Raw genomic sequence first — 20,356 nt, forward strand, 5'->3', positions numbered from 1 at the left:
TGCTTGCTGTAAATCCAGTTTATCTGGCCGGTATTTAAATTATAATTTAAGTTTTAGATGTACTTATAAACATTTACAGGTTTTTAAAAAGATCTATTATAATAATCTCTGAATTTAACTAATGCATTTATTCCATTTACATTTATTGTGATCACTGGTGTATCTGGATCTGTTTTTCTTGTATTATTTAATGTTATTTATCTTATATTCCTCTACCTTTTTGTGGAATTCTCTGTATTTTTGTTTCTTCCTTTCTGGTGTCTCTTGCTTGCTTCTATCAGCTTGAAAATTAAAATATTTTTATTGGTTTAGTGATTACCTTTAAATATCAACATGCATACCTGACTTATTATTTCTTCACAGTTCCATACTGTTGTCCAGAATTTTACTTCTATCTTACTTAAAAAAAAAAAAAAAAAAAAAAGATTTTTATTTATTTGAGCGAGGGAGAGCACAAGCAGGGGGTGGGAGGAGGGAGGGGCAGAGGGCAGAGGGAGGGGGAGGAACAGGCTCTATGCTGAGAAAGGAGCCTGACAAAGGGCTCAATCCCAGGATCCTGAGATCATGACCTAGGCCAAAAAGATGCTTAACAGACTAAGCCACCCAGGCTTACTCCATCTTACTCTTAATACACCCAAATTAATCATCTTTATGGGCAATGTCATCATCATTATTAACTTTTATATATTCAACATTTTAGCTTTATGAACATGTTTAACAATCTCTTTGCTCACAATTTCTTCTTGATTTTGATTTTTTTAAGGAATTCCATTCTTCTACATGAAGTATTAAGCTTAGTAATAATTGGTTTTTACCTGAAATTGTCTTTATTTCATCCTCACTCTTGGGAATAGTCTAACTGGATATAAAACACCATGTTGATGGTTATTTTATCTCTGCACTTTGAAAATTTTATCTCTTATCTTCTGGACTTTACTGATGTTTTTAAGTCTGCTGCCAGTGTAATATCATTCCTATGTAGGTTACATCTTTTCTCCCTGGCTGCTAATTTCTTTCTCTTTGGTGTTCTTAAATTTTTCTTTCTTTGTTTCTTTTTTTTTTTTTAAACAATGCGTCTAGGTATGACTACTTTTATATTTACTATTTTCTGATAAAGACTTGTACTTTTTGAATATGAATATTCACATTTTTCTTCAGTTGTAAGAATTCTATCATTTTCAATGAATTCAGTTAAGATGCTCCATGAATAATGGACCTCCCTATTCTTTCTACTCCATTTGGAAATTCTATCAGATGTATGTTGAACTTCATCCTCCTCGAAGTCCTCCAGCCATTCTACCTCCCATATTTTTATCTCAGTGCTTCTTTTAGGTAATCTCTTCAGATTGCTTTTAAAATTCGCAGTTTTTTTAAAATTTTTAATTTAATTTTATTTTGGCTGTCTGTATTGAGCCTGTTGTTTAACCCATCCAATGAATTTGTAATTTTTAAGATTTTTTCATAATAAGTAAGAATCTCAAATTTCTCCTTGGTTCTTTACCATACCTATCTTACGTTTTTCTACAGCTACTTCCTTTTGTTTTTAAATTGTCTATAACTTCTTCTTTTTTTTTTTAAGTTTTGGTTTATGAAGGTGACTTCACTAGGTTTTCATTTGTGAAATGAAGAGAATCATTGGGGTTTAAACCATGTACCACCAAAGTGGCTCTGCATTTGTTTCAAAGACCAGTTTTTCTGTTCATTTTTTGACTTGGTATAATTTTAAACTAGAAACTCATATGAGGTAGGCTCTTGGTTATGCATTTTCAGATTCTTCTACTTGGAGCTTGGGTATAAATGAGATTCTTTATTTTCCTGTGCCTGTGGGTAAGTTTTGTTCCTAGTCTGCTCTCTTCTAAGGATAGAGCTTTCCAGAGGTTCTGGCTTGATAGGATCCTTATACCCAACTCCTCAGCTTAGTTGCCCTCCTACAGGGGCACTAACCAAACTACCTCAGGATTACCTAGACTGGCAAAACTGGGCATGGGCATGGGGGCTGCTAAAGACCATTCCTGGTTTTGAACAATTTCCTTCTTTCAGTATCATTTATGCATCTAAAGAGATGGCTTCGTATTTTGTTCAGCATGGCCTGCTGCTCTGTAGGCCATGTATACTTTGTATACTTTCTCATTATTTTATTTAGGCTTTTATATTGTCAGGAACACAGTTATTTTTAATCTAATGTGGATGTTTACCCTCTCCTTAAGTGTTCCTTGTACCAAATGATAATGGAGAGCTGTCTGAAACTCTCCTAAAACACCAGACTGAAAGGCTGTTTGGTGGTGCACATATCAAGAGGACAGAGGTGATATGTTTCTTAGGCTTTTGCTATAGGTTCAGTGTAGTTTGGTTTCAAAATTAATACCAACCATCTCTCCCCAAAGTGCCCATTTTAAAATCCTGGGAGAGATAAGATAATCTAGAGTGGTCATATAGATCCAGTGGTAAAAGAAAATAAAAACATAATTATTGATAAATAAATTTTGGACAACTGAAGAGATATAGCACCTTGGAAGGGCACTTGGCTATACTGACCATTTCCTGATTATGATTAGTATGACTTTTAATTAAAAGCACACTTAAAAAAAATCTTCATCCATTATTATGATTTACAAGTTGCCTTTATTGCCTTAAGTATTCATGGAGATTATTTTGTTATTGAAATATCAGTAGGATGCTGAGGAAGAACTCCGAAAGTCACAAAAAAGCTGTAAAGCAACCTCTTGCCAAAATCTTGCGTATCCATGACAGTGCAGCCTGAACCAATATCTATACCAAGAAATTGAACTTTGCTAGGCATATAATATAAATAAATACATAGAAAAAAGGTGGACTCCCTATGATGACTATTTTCCCTAGGATATCAGTTCAACAGAAAACAAAAGAGTAACAGCAAATACTAATTGTGGATAACAACACATTTAATACTGAGGTAGCCTCCATATTTCAAAAAGCATACTCACATCTTTTCACTATCAGATCCTTAATAAGCTAAGACTTCTACCAAAAACACAGACCATAACCAACACTGCTGACTGGCTTTTAAGAATGTGTTAATAATATCCTTCCTATTTCGCTCGCTGCTTTTCTTCACCTTTACAGATGACATTTTTCAAACTATAAAATGCATTCTGCTGGCAAACCTTCCTGCTTCAACAGTTCTCAATTTTATAATAGTCAATCTACATCCTTTGCTACTGAGACACCTACTGTCTTTTGGTTTGTGACTTTGAATGAGGCAGCGAAGAAGCCATACATTTAAAAATCAATAGCTAACCTTATCAATATTCATTTTCTTTTGTCAATACAAAATACAAAGGTGAAAGAGCAGTAAATAAGCTAAAGCACTGAAATAAATTCGGTGTTCCTGTCACAATTAATAAATGTTCAACCGATAACACTGCTGGCTAGTCTCGAGCCTTACAAAGCAAATGACATTATGCCTCAATGCTACGGCTAACACAGGGTGAGTAAAATTCTCAACACACTAGCAGGTAAAGATCAGATTTTGAGTTACTAATTTCATAGGTGACTTTTAAAAAGTATTTATTATGTATACAATATGTAACTGTTTATTCTTAGAGTCTTAAATTGTTGTATAAACCCTGTTCAGGATTATAAAGTTAAGAGTGCCAAATTATAGTTTTCTGATAGTGTTCTGGTAAATGTTTTCTAAACCTGCTGTTTAACTGTGTAACTTTTCACATATAAATCAGAGGGATCATTACATAATATTTGAGCTGTTTGCCTTTTAACTCTTATTCCCTATTTCAAATGAGACATAGTTATCTTTACCTGCATTTTCCCTGCTTAGACGGAATGCTGACTAAAGGCAAAAGGATGTGTGAAAACATATCTCAATTCAATGTGTTTTTTGGGAGGTCTGTGAGGGCCTATAAAATGGGGAGAGTATTCACTTTGAAATACTTCTACATGCTAACTCAACTCTGGAAGCTTAAATATAATTGACTATTATAAGGCTGAATATACTCCAGAATTTGAAAATTATAATTTTCAGAGACAAGATGATCAAGGATTCATAACCTCATTATCAAAGTGTATTTATGCAAAAGCATTTCTTACTTGAATTTGGATAATAATCTTCACCTTAGAGTTGATTCATTAGTATTAGAAGATATTCTTTTTAAAACTGAGGACTTTTAAATAACCTCATTCTCTACCTCTTTGAGAGGAACAGTTATGCATGGATTTAAAAAATGCATTGGAAATGAGTAACATAATTCTCTTACTCCACTACTGTAATTACAAAAATGCATTAAATTTCTATGCATTTTATTCTTTAAGCCAAAAAAAAAAAAAAAAATCTTGTAACATAACCAAAATCCCGACTCTTAAGAGAATCATAACAGTTCTGAAATACAACGTTTGGAATATGCCGGTATAAGCTTATGAATGTTTTAGGCTAAAGTTTAATGTTTATACCCATACTCCGTATAAATGATTTCCTCTGATGCTACTGAGTTGTAACGTCAAAATCACCTTGTAGAAATAATTATATTATCCTCTCCTCAACCATTAAGCGTTTTCCTTCTCACTTCACATATGTTCAGAGTGTTAGAACCTGACCCTGATATTCTCTCTTCCTTACTGCAGGCACTAAGGTGCTTTAGTTCCATCCCTAAGATTGTTCTTGTACTATTTCTGCCACTAATGTTTGAATCATTGAAAGATAAGAGAATTCAGGGGACCATTCAACTGGAATGGGGATATTAAAGAATCTTACACCTGCCTTACGAAAGATTTGAATTGAAGAACTTATGACATGTATTTGATCTAAAAGTGGCTATATGTTCCCGTGGAAAGATATATTAGAATCATTCTCATGAATGTTCTGCATCTCTACCTAGCAATATTTAGGTAACTCTTCTATGAAACTTAAGATATCATAGCAGGTTCAAATAAACATATGCAACAGAACAGTCTTTAAAATATATTCTTACAAAAAGGCCATACGTTGTCATAGAAAAAACAGGGATTTAGGAGTCATGCAGGGAGATGTAGGCTTGAAACCTCCCTTTGCCATTCAATAATTACTCTCTTCTTAGGGAACGAAGAAAAACCTATCACTTCTCTGAATCTTAATTTTACGGTGTAAAGTGATGCTAATACCACCTAGCTCATAAAGCTGTTACAAAGATAAAATGAAATAACAAACTTTCTGTTACGTAGTAGGCACCCAGTAAGTGGTAAATATTATTCTACATAAATACACATTCCACACACAGGTGTTTCTTACTTCCAAATTCTGAAAATTCAGTATAGCTACAAGATGATGATCTATATTATATTTACTCATAATCACATGCATAATTTCTAATTTTATATTTAGATGGAACAACTGCTCCAATTTTAAGTCATTCAATTTTTTAGTACTCAACTATAGGACAGATCTCCTAAATAGAGAATTAAAGCTTTACATCTTTTATTTCCTTGTAATGACCATGTCAAGATTTCTTCTCTCCTTCTCATCGTTTATTCTCCTGGTTGACATGGATATTATTTTCATATTCTATAAATCATCATGGAAAAAATAACTTTTCCTATAAAGTGCTTCCCAAATGAAGTTAAAGTTTTTAAGTATGAATGGGTAAGGATCCCAGGCAATAGGCCAAGGCTATTATTCTTTGTAACTGACCAAGTATCTACACTGAAAACATTTCTTAGAGTCAGTTTGCTGCAACACAAATCCTTATTCTTAGGTGGGTTTTTACATTCAATGCCCAGTTCTTCCTCCTTTCACTGGTTTTTCTCTCTGCCTTCCTTATCATTGCTCTTGCATGAGATTTTGTTAAACATACGGTTGGTTATTCATCTTCTTCACTACTAAGCTTGGGCCTTTGCCCTTCTAAGGTTTCCTGACCCCTCTGGTCTAGTGACTTCTCTCTGCTCAGCACTTGTGGTTTCCCCTATTTCACACTCATTAGAATGGAATATTATTAGAAGGATGTGATTTTTGATGTGATTTTTTTATTCGAATGCAGTTTTTTTTTGTTTCTTTGTTGTGTTTTGGTTTTTTAAGTAGGCTCCATGCCCAATATGGGGCTTGAACTCACCTCCCTGAGATCAAGAGTTGCCTGCTCTACTGACAGAGCCAGCCACGCACCCATGTATAAATATGGGAAGACGAATCTAGGACTGTTGCAGAGCTGGGACTAGAAACCAGACCGATGCATTCATGGTTACCTTTCCATCTTCCGTAATATGGGGCTTTGTGTTTTGAGGCTGCTCCTTATACTTTCGAATTTCTTACAATTAATTTCTTCTGGAGTTATTTGCCTTTTCATCTACGTATGCCTTGTTGTCCCAACCCGTCTATAAGTTTCCGCAGGCCAAAGACACAGCTTTTGAAGTTTTTGTATCCTTTTAATACCTCACACAGAGTCTTACCTTCGGGTAGGTGTGTAGCAAATATTTTATTGATTGGCCGCCTGAAAAATCTAAACAAGGAACATGCAATATATCCTGACACCAAATGCAAATGATTTAATAGTTGCTTGTAAACTGTGCCTCTTCTTCAGTGTAAGTGATTTAGAATTATCTGTATTTTCCAGTCGATGATTTATGAACTTTATATTTGTGTTCTGGCCCAACCCCTTTTTGCTTTACCTGATGTAGTAGGTCCAGGCAAAGGTGCAGCTTTTCTTCTCCGTTTGATATCTCCTGTGCATAAGGATCCTAAATGCATGCTTGTTTGCCTACAAGTAATTATCAGAAAAAACTATTAACAAAGGAGGAAAAAAATGACACATAAATACACAGCTTGTATAATCTGAACCTAAATCAAAACATTCTCAACAAAGATGGAGCAGCATAGTAAAACCACCAATCTTGTTTATATCGAAACATAATTACGTTTGTTGACAAGCGTTCAGCAGCTAAATGCGCCATCATAAATTGTTACTGGAATGAATAATATAAAAGGAATGCTTTTTAATTTTCAAAACTGGCAATCTTTCTAGCTCAACATAAAATCAAGCACTGTTGCTTCTGACAGGAAAATAGCTAAGATTAATTATCTAAAGAGATCACAATATTGTTGCTAGGTTATCAATTGGTTACTAATGCTTTACTGTCAGAGCAACATTTATTACAGGAAAAGTATGATCAATTTCTTTTAGGATATTATGTGGCAGTGAATTTTCTTAAAACACTTTAAACAGACAGAAGGAAATAGTGATGTTCTCTCATAATTCGTATGATTAGAATTCTTTAGTTAATTGTTTATTAGCTAGGTGAGGAAGCATAATTTTGAATGTGTTAATGTTGGTCTTCTTCTCCTAAATATGCCCACATTATACTGGATTATATTTATAAAGACATGATATATATATAAGAACTGAGAAGCAGACTTTATGCTATTCTTAAAGTTAGTGAGAATTGGATTATTTTGCCTAATCATGGACTCCTAAATTAAAAAGTTTTGGAAAAATTAGAAATGGCCCAATTGGAAATCAAGAAAAAAATTATACAAAGATGGAAAGGATTTAAAAGTCTTCAAACATTTCAAGCTATAAAAGGACTCTGTTCATTTCCTGGATCATAATCCCTGATGTGGGGTTGGGATAGTATCTGGGGATCATGAAGCAGAAATAAATGCTGCATGTTTATTATAGCACATGTTCCTTTAGTAATTCACAGAGATATCTGGTAGTATCCTGACGTTTCATATTTAACCTAGCAAGGCCTGCTGGATCAGTCTTCACTATATCTAGTTATTTCTGAATAGACCAACAAACTTTGTTCACCAAACATTTGTTCCTTTTCATCTTCTCATGAATTGTATTCCTTCCCTTTAAGTTCCAGACTCCTATTTCCCTTCTCCTTAGTTCAGGATGACATATATACCTCCTTTTGCCTCACTGTCTTTAGAATCTCATGCTTGTGTGGGTTCCCTGTATGTACAGAATTTAATTTGATTTCTTCCTGTTAATCTATCAGTTTGATTTTTAATCTAGCTAGAAGAATCTTGAAAGACAGAGAAAAATTATTTTCTCCCCTACGTACCCAGATTATTAGAGAAAAATTTAAAAGGAAAAAACTGATTCAGGTAAAAACCAAGATATATATTTATACACATATTCTCAGGTATTTAAATATAATGAAAAGCTGGGCACTAATTTTACTGGGAAGTAAAATTTACTTATAGTTTCTACCTATAAGGCACAAAGTACAGTACAATAATGATCTGGCTGATCCACAATCAAATAAAAACACTGTCAGAATCTATCAATATAGGTAATAGCAACAGACAATTTGTCTAGTTTTCTCTTCCTTTTGAGTGCATACTGTTTCTCTGTTAGAGAATAAATATATACACTTATTAAAATATTTTAAAAAATTAGTTCATTCAGGTAGTGACTAACTTTGTAGAAATACACACACACACACATATATCAAAATCTTTTTAGACATGCAAAACTGTCTGGGTTTTGAGGTGTGGTCCTGGCTCCAATGCCCCCCCGCAAAAAAAAAAAACTTAAATAAATAAAAAATGAATGATTATGATCCCATTTACTTTTTAAAAACTGTTAGATTATTTTAAAAAACTACAATAGTATCAAAGAAGACACATCCTTTTTATACAAAATCAAAGAATTCACTTATTCAGCGAGCATTTATTAGTATCTATTCGGACTTAGCATAAGATCCCACAGAGGCGGTGACAGTGAAGAGTAGGAAGGAAGAGATGGAAGATACAAAGGACATGGAATGTTCACTTCCTATTATAGGAGGAATTTACAGTCTCAGTGGGAAGTTTAAGTCACAGAGTGCATGAAATACTCAGGGACAGTGGTGGCAGTGGTGGGCAACACCAACTTTATTGGCTATCACTAGAGATTATATTATTGAGGCCTTATAACAATTTGAAACATGTTTTGTTGAATATACCTTTTTTCTTTTGTAGGGAAATATTTGTGCCTTACTGGAAAACTACAATTTTAGAGCATATTCTTCTTGTTATCAGACTCTTGATTCTATGGAAGCTAGTTTACAACTCGAAGTTACGGATGCCTGAGAGCAATGGGAAATAATTCCAGTCTATAGAAATACAAATGAATTGTCCTGAGGAAGGACAATCTTCCCTCCTGTGGAGAAGTCAATTCTGCATTCATCTGCCCATTCACATCTACACTCCTTACTCCTTATAAATCTGTGTTTCTTTGACTCCTTCTTTGAACTCCTTAAAAGATCTGCTTGGTTCCCTCATTAACTCATGAGTTAAACAGTATCTCAAACACCTATTCATTTTATACCTGCGACAGAGTCATGATTTTACCTTTTTGTACAATATTATCCTTTGGCATCTGTGATCCCTCTGGAAACCTCTCCTAGCAAAAGACTGCAACAACATTGACTCTGTAGAGTGTATACCAGACAGGCTCAGATATCAGCAATAGCTAAGGAGGGGAAGGGAACATTCTGGAAATGGAAATAAAGTGGGAATCTGAATTCTGAGGCATGGCCCTTTTGTTATTGAACTGTAAACACCAACCCATGGACCATTTACTTCTGATCCTCTTGTTGAAATATAATAAATATCCTTAGTTTAAGCCATTGTTGGTTAGGTTTTCTATACCTGTTGCTCCAAGTATTTATTTTATTTTATTTTTAAGTAATCTCTATACCCAACATGGGGCTTGAACTCACAACCCCGAGATCAAAGGTCTCATGCTCTACTACTGACTGAGCTAGTCAGGCATCACTTTGCTGAAAGTATTTTAAACAATAAAGAGTTTATTCTGGTCCGAGATGTCTGGGAAACAATCTTCCAAGCAGGAACTATATAATTTGAAGGAAGAAGAATGCTGGGGCTGGATCAGGGCCATATATGTTACATATGGCCATGAAGCTGTCTGGATTTCATAGCTGACATGGAGTCATTAAAGATCATTAAGCAGGAGAGATGGTTGGGCAGGTTAGAATCCTGGGACGCCGGTAGAGAGCAGGGTTGGCTAGGGTTGAAACTGATGAGATGCAGGGCAACAAGGTTTGCAAAATCCAGACACATAACTGCTTCCCGTCACTCCTCTCTGTCATGGTTGAGAATAACACGACGCTGCTGTATCATGGAACTTCTTTGTGTTGGTCTATCTGAGAGAGGAAGTGGGCAGGCAGCCCATGAAAAGTCTTGATTCTGGATTATTAAAAAAAAAAAAAAAACAACAAAAAACCGAAAACCAAAACAAAACCCAAAAAACCCCCAATGCCAGGTTTTCTTACTTTCAGACAGATTTAAAGCTCAAACCAAGGTTAAAAAAAAAAAAATTAGTCAGGAGGGTCCTTCTTTAAGAAATACATTTTTGGAAATAATTAGAAGAAATACGTGAGGGCCTGACACATATAAGTACTATTAACATAATGACTATTAACATTGCTGGCTTCCACGTCTGCTGTTCTGGTACTAATGGTATGTAATCAGAGTCTTCTCACTGCTTGAAAAATAATTCTCCAAAGTCAATACTGCCTTTAAGACTTTATCTTTTTTTTTTTTTTTTTAAATACTATTAAGACTTATTAGGAAGGCCTGTTTACAAACACGGTGAAAAACAAATCTTAGGAACAATCTCTCTTTTCAACCTCTTTTCTCATCTGCTGGACCAAACATTCCCTTTCAGTCATCTTTACAGAATAAATGGAATACAAGATCTTCACTCAACTCCCCTCCTCCACTCCCAGCAGAGCCACATAAAGGAAAGGAGACACACAAACATTCAAGGAGAATAAAGTTCAAGTTAATAAAGTCAGTACATTGAACCCAAAGACCTGAGCCATAAGAAAAACAGCTGGCTGCATTTCAGTAATTCTATCAGGAATTGACTACCTGCTACAGCGCATTCCGAGATCTGGATTATCGATCAGTAAGATTGCCCCATTCAGACTTGTCCATCTCCCTTTTCCTTCAGACAGGCGCACTGAAGTTGCTACGAATAACGCGGAGTAAGGTCTCCTCTGTTATTCGTTGTCACTCCTAATGTAAAACGTAGCAGTTATTTTTTAATTTAAAATCAATGAGTGCCTCAAAGGAAGCCTTGTTGCTTCAGTCTAAATGAGTCATTTGTTTTTGCAATGCAGAATACTTGGATTACTATTCAAGGTGATAGTTGGCTTTGTGTGTGTGCACACGCACGCGTTTGAGTGTGTGTGTGTGTGTTCTGAAGAAGGATAATGCACTGTCTTATGAACAGACCCGAAGTTATTAAAAAACAACGTTAAGATTTTTTTGTTAAGGCGCTGCAAGGAAGTTACCCATCAACGATACCAGTGTGTGTGTTTCTGTTAACGGTATTTGCCTGCGGTGGAGAAGAGGGGAAACCAATCAAGCCTAATAACTTTATAATGACTCACACCTTTACTATTAAAGGTAAATAAACATACCTTTAAGTGGAAAGGATCAAGAAATAATGCTGTTTTTGTTTTGGATTAGTAAGTATTGTCACTTAGTTATGATGTGAAACGTAGTTTCTCATATACTGATTCTGAAGATTTTCCTATTAAATATTAGAAAAGCAGAACTCAGAATGAAGTCTTCATTTTGTTTTGCTTTTGAAACACACTTCACATGGTTTATCCCCTCATCCTTTTAAATGGTGTGGTGATAGGAAACCGGGCATTTTATCTGGAGGAAAACAACAACAACAACAAAAAACAGGAAAAAACAAAAAGGGAAAACAAAACAAAACAAAAATCCTAGTGAAAACCATCTTGCCTGAAAACTTGGCTTTCAACATGGGCTGACAGGGACAGAAGCCGGCAGTGTCAAACACAATAATATTAAAGGGAAAAGAGGAAGGACTTGTCTCTTCATCGTATGCACTTACAAACAGAGGCTTTTCAGAGAATTAGGCCTAGTTAAAGTTGCCCCCTGGATAAAATGTGTTCCCAAGCAGCCTCAGACAAGCTTCAGAGGAGCGACAAACAGATGTGACTATGGGCCCTGGCATTTGGCAAGAACACTCATTGTCAGTTAGAAAAATATAAGCATGGACAGGGCATCAGCTGCACAGAAATGAATCAGGTCTGCGGTGTCACTGGAGGAGGTGTCTGGTGGCAGAGAGAAGTCTCCGGGCTGGAAAACCCAGCTCCGTTGGGAACTTCCTCTTCTAGATCCAAATGACCCTCTCCTCCCCTCTGATGTCTCCATGTCTCAACATACTAAATCGAAGGCGTTGACAGCAGTATCTCTTTTTCTGTTGTACTAAAACACACATGAAGCATTAACTACCATTTAGTCTAAGTATTTCTTAACTGTGAGCACTGCATGAAGTCCTGGTTTTTAATGGTTTTTCTTTCTAAGCCCCTTCTTGTTCATGAAGCACACTTTGTATCTAGTCTTGTCGATCATGCCCTACCTGATTCTGGTGCCTTCTCTCTCTGTGGCTTTGGTCATCTGACTTCATGTTCTGCCTCGAGTCCATTTCCCCTCTCCCTGGACTAATCCTGACTTAAGAAAGTCAGAGTTTAAGGTTTAAAACACTGCACCGAATTTAGTACTTGTGTCCCAGTTGCTGAGCCCTTGCTTTATTCTGGACTTAGGTACCTACCAGTCATAAGCCTCCCAGCACCTTAGTTGTTTTGGATTTAGGTCTTTCCTGGATATCCCCAAAGGCTAAGGTCTGGCCCTGAAGCACAACCTGGTGACTGAGGCAGTCTCCAATGCTGCTGGCAGACCCTAGCCCAAGCATCAGCTGCCCCTGTCCCCCCTTCTCTGCTCACTGCCCACCTGGGCTGGGACATCTTGACACTGTGTCCATTAACATCCCATTAGCTGTGGTCTGAATGTGACCCCTCCGACAGTGATCTGGCCTGCCCGTGTGGGGTTCCTCTCAAAAGCCGATGAATCTATCCTGTCGGTGCCCCTCCGCCCTGTTAGAGTTCTAGTCCAGACCTACTTCTTCCCAGTCTGCTTTAGCTGGCTCCAGTAACCAGTGGCTGTGGCCAGAGCTAACGTTACTCTGAGTTTCTTCTGTGCCTCGGTGTGTGCTGATAAGCACTTCCCTGCGTAGCCCCCAGTGTGGGCGGCAAGTGTGAGGGAGGGAAGGCTGCACCAGGAGGCCTCTGGGGAGCTCAGGGTAGGGCCTCTCTGCCCAGCCATTCAAGGACGTTCTGGCTCCTCAGAGCAGTGTTCTAGTGGCTCAGCTGTCCTGAGGAAGGGGGAGTGATGGCGGAGCTGGTGGGAACTTGCATGTGGTCCCACAACCTGTTCGCTCTGATATCGCCATTTCTCTCCCAACTAGTTCTCTCAAAAAGCCTACTTGTCGCTGTATTTGTCAAGTTTGAAAGAGGATTTTACCAGTCTTTGGAATGTTACTTAAACTTTGCTTCAATTTCTTTGCCTTCAAGTACTGTGGTTAGACTAGTACTTAACCTCAAAGGTTTATCTGAAGATTTTATCTAGAAATCCTTTGTGTCAAACGTTTGGCACAGTGCCTGTATAGAGTAAGCAATCAGTAACTGTTGGCTACTATATTATCGTGGCTTTCGTCCCCACTTCTCAGATTGGGAAATGCTTCACAGAAGCAGCCCAGGGCAAAGAAAAGTTAAGTAATTGATGCGGGATCCGGGGAACTGATAGGAGGCTTCTGTGGTGTAATATAACCAAAAGAAGGTCTAGCGTAGTGTCACTAAACAGATACCAAATAAAGACATTATGAACTCATTATATCTAAACACTATCAATGTGCTAAAACAAGGATATAATTAGGATCATTTCTAAATAACAAGTAGGTATTTTTGGGGCAGTTAATAAAAAAGTTTATTTTTCTTTAGTGTTTGATTCTGTCTGCGTTTATAAATGTGTCATAGCCTGTAACAGTAAGTCCTCATTTTTCATTAAAAAAAACAAAAAAAAACCCCACAACTCAATAAAAACCCAGAAGAGTCTTGCAACTCTGAAGCCCACTGTCTCAAATTTTCTCTTGGCCACCACTTGGTACTTCTATGTCAAAGAAGTTTTACTTCCTCCAACTGGTGTGTTCATGCTTTATCTAAGGCCCCGAGGGTCTGCTATTCTGTTACCATTCCTTTAGTGTGAATTATTAAACCCAACTTCCATATCCCTAAACAGCTCTTATAAAAGCTGCTTCTTTTTGTACCTCCTTATTATTCTAGACAAAGGGTACCTAAAAGGTGGTGGTGACTGTCTCACTCCATTTAGGTAGATATCTTGAGATGATCACTAGAACATTCTGAGCATATCTAGGTGAGAACATTCTCACATCTAGAAGAGAGTTAAACCTTTCATAGGCAAATTATTCATAAGGTTTCAAAAAATCTCTTTGGGAGAACCGCTGTTACATCTTGGCTTCCATACTTCCCATATCTGTCCAAGCCCTACGGATATTTTTAAGGAACTGCTGGTCACCAAGGCCATGTACATGACCTAACACTGGAGCAACCTATTCTACCCACTTGAGAAAACTTCCTCTTTATGTTTCCTAATTTCCACCATCCTTGAGAACTTAATCTTTCACCCTTCACAGTTTTCCCAGAGTCCTCAAATCTAAATGTTCTTTCTTGTTTTTAAACTTTCCTAACTTCACTCTCCTTCTAAGAACTTTTCCTCTACATTTCATAGCAATCTGTGTTTCTGTCTGTTGTTACATATATCATATGGTCTGGCCCAACTTGTTTTCAGATTAGAGGGGACTGTCAGCTAAAAACACTGGAACAACTTAAGGCCAAGAACCATGTGCAATTTCACGGAATCTAACTTGGCTTCTGTCATATATTAGAGGCACAATAAATATTTACTGAACTAAAACAAATTAAACTATTGTAAAAACTGTTGCCTCAACATTTCATTTGGCAATTAATCATGCATTTTTTGTGATAACACTTCTTCCTTGAAGTGTTTCTTAAATTTACTCAAAAACATTCATTTAACAATTAACAAAACTTGATCAGGTATTCTACTAGATGCTAAGAAAAGACAAATATAGCTCCTACCATCAAGGGGCTCATAGCATAATGCCGGAAACACAAGAAAGAGAAATTACTATACAGTGTAATAAGTCCATAAGGTTATGGTAGCAGACCACCTCTTTGGGGAAACAGAAAAATTCATTTCGCCTGAGTTCAAATTTGGATATTGTCTCTCCAAGCAGAATCTAAGATATTTGAGGCATCTTGGAATATTCTTTTATTCTTCACAGCATAGTACCTAGGAAATAGTAGGCACTTAGTAAACGGACATTGATTTAATTTCTTCAATCCCTAGCTATAACTATGTATTTCTGGAATCTGTTTATCAATGATATGTAGTATAGAGTTTCAACAATAAATTTATTCCAATTTCCTCTAGAAAATGATATAACAAAGCTAGTGTTAAGTCTTAGGAGGGATTAAAATTATGCAAAAGAAACACAATTATTTTGAATATCTCCATTAAATGCAAGAGGATATGTGTCTACATTTAAAAATTGGGATGTCGATCCCGATGACATCTTGCATCTTACAAAGAAGAACTATCAATTCAGACACAGATTCAGATATAACACCACATTCTCTCTGATTATGACACCATATAGTACTTCTTAAGATGAAACAGTTGGCATTTATAATGTTCATTAATAAAGCTATGGAGTGTTCTTAATAATATTCCTAACTTTTTTGAGGAAATCCATGCATTACTCATTTTCGTATCCACTTTCTCCAGTGTCGTATATAATACTTGTACGTTTGTTGAACTGACTTCCTACTATAATCTCCTATTCACTCTTTCTGACTCTAAGCCAAGCTTTAATAAGTGCAGTTCCTAGGGAGTATTTTGGAATGGTGTGCTGAGTTTCTTTCTTTCACCAGCATCAGAGAATGATGGAATTAAAGGGGCAGGGCAGAAAATATGTTGTTATTTTTTTATTAGTTTGAATACATATTAGTTTCTTAAATCTTAGAATTTATTACTGAGTTACCAGGAATATCCAAACATATTCAGTGTCAACTACATATGGGGTATTATGCTAAGTATTTCACATACGATAGGTCTGAGGAAACTAAGGTCCAGAGAAACTGTTACTTGTCAAAGATCACATAAACAGAAATGAAGTTATTCTATTTGAGCCAAGGAATGCATGCCTCTAAAGAATAATTTTTCCCCTATACCATACTGCCTCATTCAACTAAGTTTATTATACTCCATTTAATACATGTCTACTGAAAATGTAATGCATGCCATGCCCTATGCCGTAAAACAGGATTGGGAAATAAAAAAGATATGGCTTTCATTTTCTAGGGGTTAAAGTCTACTGATCATGTGGGAAAATGATTTCAACTCAATATTCAGAGAATTCCAAACCAGAGTGCAAGGCATTCCAGGACCCTCGGTGAGAGAAGACATCTGGAGAGGCACGACTACCTTGAAGCGCGTGTACCGCATGCCATCTTTGGGGCTCTAGGAGCAGCTCAACAAGACGGGAGTGAGAACATATGGAGACATGGGGGGAGAAGTACCTCCCTGCACACATCAAATGTTAAGAAGTTCAATGAATCTGTCCATTTGCCATTATTTAAAATTCTCTAGAAAAAAGGAATGAAATGCCTGCTGGACTGAATTAATCAGTTTATTAACTAAATCAACAGTTGAATTCAGTGGGGGAAAAAGTCTGTCCCTACTTCTTTGTAGAAGTAGCTTTGGATAGTTTTGTAGCTACGGTCAGGAAGTTATTGGCCTGGTGAAGAGATGGAGTTCCATGAAGATCCATTTCCAAGGGAGCTTTTGAAGTTGAGAGGCTCTGTTCATTCAACAGAGTTTACAATTTACTTTCACGGCTGAGTTGGCAGATACAGGCTCAAGACTGAGCTCAGTTTTGGTGTTCTGTAAAGTGTCCCATGATGACTTGTTGCAAGGGGACTGAGACTAATGTCCTAATTCTATCTGCTGTAATGAACATCTGTAGAGTACAACCACTGAAGAGCAAAGGCAGATGTGGCTACCACTTTCACCTCCACACTGAGGTAATAAACACTGGATATTTTAATAATATGCTGGAATGTCTTCAAGTTCTGAAAGATGTAGAGAGTTATTTCTACTCTGGAATATGTCAGACAGCACTGCCATTAGATGCAAACTTACTTGAATTTAGGTTAAATTATTGTTTATTGGTGGAATTCAATTGGGAATCTATGACTTAGCTGAAATGCCACCCCCTTTAGGCAGCCTTATCTGACTGTCATTGTCAGAATAATCTCTCACTCCTTGGAGAAAACAATGATTTTTACTTTAAGCTACAGCTATATATCTACATGAACCAATACTCTATTTAGACTGTAGATTCCTTGAACGCAGTGGGGCCCACATCTGATTTATTTCTTTTAAGTAGATTTCCCTGAGCACTTATAAGCCTTGCCAATAACAGGCACTTATTAAATCATTATTGAATAAAATTTAACAAGGCATGCCAGAGTTTTGATAGTAACTTGTTTTTATGATAATCAATATCTTTATTGAGGTTCCGATTTCTGTAATAAATAAATGCTTACTTATGGGAATAGAAAATCACAAAACGAATTCAGTTCCTATCTTGGGCTTCAGGGTGGAAGTATGTGCAAAATCAAACTTGTATATATGTAAGTCAGCTTTTAAAGTCTAGGCAGGCATCTAATGCAAAAGTGTTTCCCTTTACATAATTTTGCGTGTTGCTAAGTGTAACTTTATGAAAAGAATCCTTTTGGTGCCTTCTCTTCCATGATGGTTTTTGGCAGACGAATGAACAATATGTACATAAAACTTTTACACACTTGTTAGCAAATGTTTCCTAGACTGTGAAATATACTCTAATAGCTAGGGAAGCTATTGGGGGCTTGTACTGACTACATGAACACTAAATGTTCAGTGATCAAGAGAAAGTATTTCAGGATTCTCCTAGTTCTATTCAACTCGAATACCTATAAAGTTGGAATGCATTACCTTATATTCAGAATCAGTTAGGCCATCAAGATCTTTGACCAAACATCCTTTCTCATTTTGGAAGGTCTATTGTCTTTAAATGTCCACAGAGAAATATTCTACCAAAAATTAACTTCAAATAAAAATCCTTTCTCATTTTGGAAGGTCTATTGTCTTTAAATGTCCACAGAGAAATATTCTACCAAAAATTAACTTCAAATAAAAATGAAGTCTTTTCTCATTTACATTTACTCTTTTCTCATTTACATTGCATTTCTTTAAAAAACATGCAGGCCTCTGTATTTTTTAAATTTCAGACACTGAATGCCAAATTAACACCAATCGTTTTAGTCATGGTTTCAAAATGCTGCCACTATCTCTGTTACATAATGCACAAATAATCTAAAGTCTTTAAAATTACTATTTTAGAAGAGTCAACAGTTTTGCTTAAAGATGAGATAGCAGATTTAAGAAGATGGTCGAGTTCATTTTTATATGTCTTAGGAATAAGACTCGAGGAAAAAGACACTACCGTGTAAATTACCTGGCATTTGAGCTGGGAAAGCTACTGCACCCCTCTCTCCTTCCTCACATGCAAAATGGGAAAAATAACAGTATCTGCTTCAGAGGTTAATTTTGGAAATTAAATGAGATGAAATAAATGCATTGTTGACACTCAGGGGATCTCAGCTATTTTGGTATTTAACCAGAAAAATGATGGGGAAATTTTTTCTTCAATTTTAGGTAGTATACTTTAAATCCCCTGTCTTTGATCCTTCTTAACTGCATATCTGGAGAGGTGTTACAGCACAGTGGTTAAGAGTGTGGACTCTGAAGCCAAGAGATAAAGTTTCATTGCTGCTTCTCCATTTAAAAACCTGGGCAAACCTAGGCAAGTTACTTAATTTTTACACCTTGCCTTTCCCATCTGAGAAATGGAGGTAATGGTAGAACTGTTCTCAAAGAGCTGATGTGAGGGCTGAATGTGTGGCTCACTGCATGCTCTCAGTTAAGTCTTGACTATAATTCCCCACAGACAAGAGAGTTTGTTTATGGTAAACTGAACACTGTATTGATTCTGTCGCTTTCTTGTCCCAATCATAAGCCCAAAGAAGTAGAGAAACTCTGGGAACCAGAACATATTTTGTTTTTAGAGTATGAATGGGGAAATATAACAGATTTATCATTAGCTAAGAAGGTCTAAATATATTCTATAAACATACAAATGTGTCATGTATGCAAATACAACAGAACACGATATACCAAATCAGAAGTTGTCAAGCTGATTTTCCACTGTACTTTATATCTTTTTTATGAATCTTAAATTCTACTGCAGAGAGGGCAGAGTTTATCTGAAGAATGAAAACAAGCTCATTGCAGCTGGTTTATAGCATTCAAGGTAGGGAGTATTTGGAAAGTGAGGCTGGAATCATCAAGAGGGGTAGACCAAGAAAGACCTTGCAAGCCACATTTAGGACTTGATCCTAAAGGCAATGGGAAGCCATTAATAATTTATGTGTTTGTGTGTTTCCACTTGTTTGTTTGTTTTTTTACAGTTTTATTGAAAAATAACTGACATATATACCTGTATTAGTTTAAGGTGTACAAAACGATGGTTTGATTTACGTACATTCCGAAGTGATTACAGTAGGTTGAGCTAACATCTCTCTTTTCATATAGTTACAATAAAAAGAAAACAAAGAAAGAAAGAGAAAAGGAAAAAAAAACTTTTCTCCTTGTGATGAGATTGGTAGGTTACTCTCTTAACAACTTCCCTATGTGTCATATAGCTGAGTTAACTATGGTCATCATGCAGTACCTTCCATCCCGAGTACTTATTTATCTTATAACTGGAAGCTTGTTATCTTTTGACCACCTTCTTCCAATTTCCCCTTCCCCACCCTCTGTCTTTGGTAACTATAAATCTGAATTTTTTCCCCCTTTTTAAATTCACATTTAAATGAGATCATAAAGTATTTTCTCTGTTTGATTTATTTCAATTAGCATAATACCTTGAAGGTCCATCCATGTTGTCTCAAATGATGATAGGATTTGCTCTGTTTTCCTCCCCTATGGCTAAATAATCCATTACACACACACACACACACACACACACACACACACACACAGCATCTTGATCCATTTATCCACTGATGGGTACTTAGGTTGTTTCCATGTCTTGGCTAGTGTAAAAAATGTTTCAATGAATATGGGGGTGCAGATATCTTCTGGAGTTAGTCTTTTTATTTCTTTTGGATATATTCCCAGAAATGAACTTGCTGGATCATATGATAGTCCTGTTTTGATTTTTTTGAGGATCTTCCATACTGTGTTTTCCATAGTTGCTATACCAATTTACAACCCAGGAACAGTGCATTAGGAGCCATTAAGAATTTTTAAGTACAACAAATAGATTTGGGTTTTCCAAATGTCTTTCTGGCTATTTTATGG

The 20,356-nt window shown here is 36.3% G+C and overlaps 1 protein-coding gene across 1 annotated transcript in view; it reads right to left on the reverse strand.

The window, feature by feature from the left end:
* Nucleotides 1-20,356, reverse strand: part of GPATCH2 (G-patch domain containing 2) — a 174,020-nt gene that overhangs the window by 10,249 nt on the left and 143,415 nt on the right. Inside the window, exon 9 of the mRNA XM_082702996.1 lies at nt 6,628-6,716. Coding sequence (XP_082559122.1) covers nt 6,628-6,716 — 89 coding nt within the window. The remainder of the gene's footprint in view (nt 1-6,627; nt 6,717-20,356) is intronic.

The sequence above is a fragment of the Mustela nivalis genome, assembly GCF_964662115.1.
Source record: "Mustela nivalis genome assembly, chromosome: 16".
In the NCBI taxonomy this organism is placed as follows: Eukaryota; Metazoa; Chordata; class Mammalia; order Carnivora; family Mustelidae; genus Mustela; species Mustela nivalis.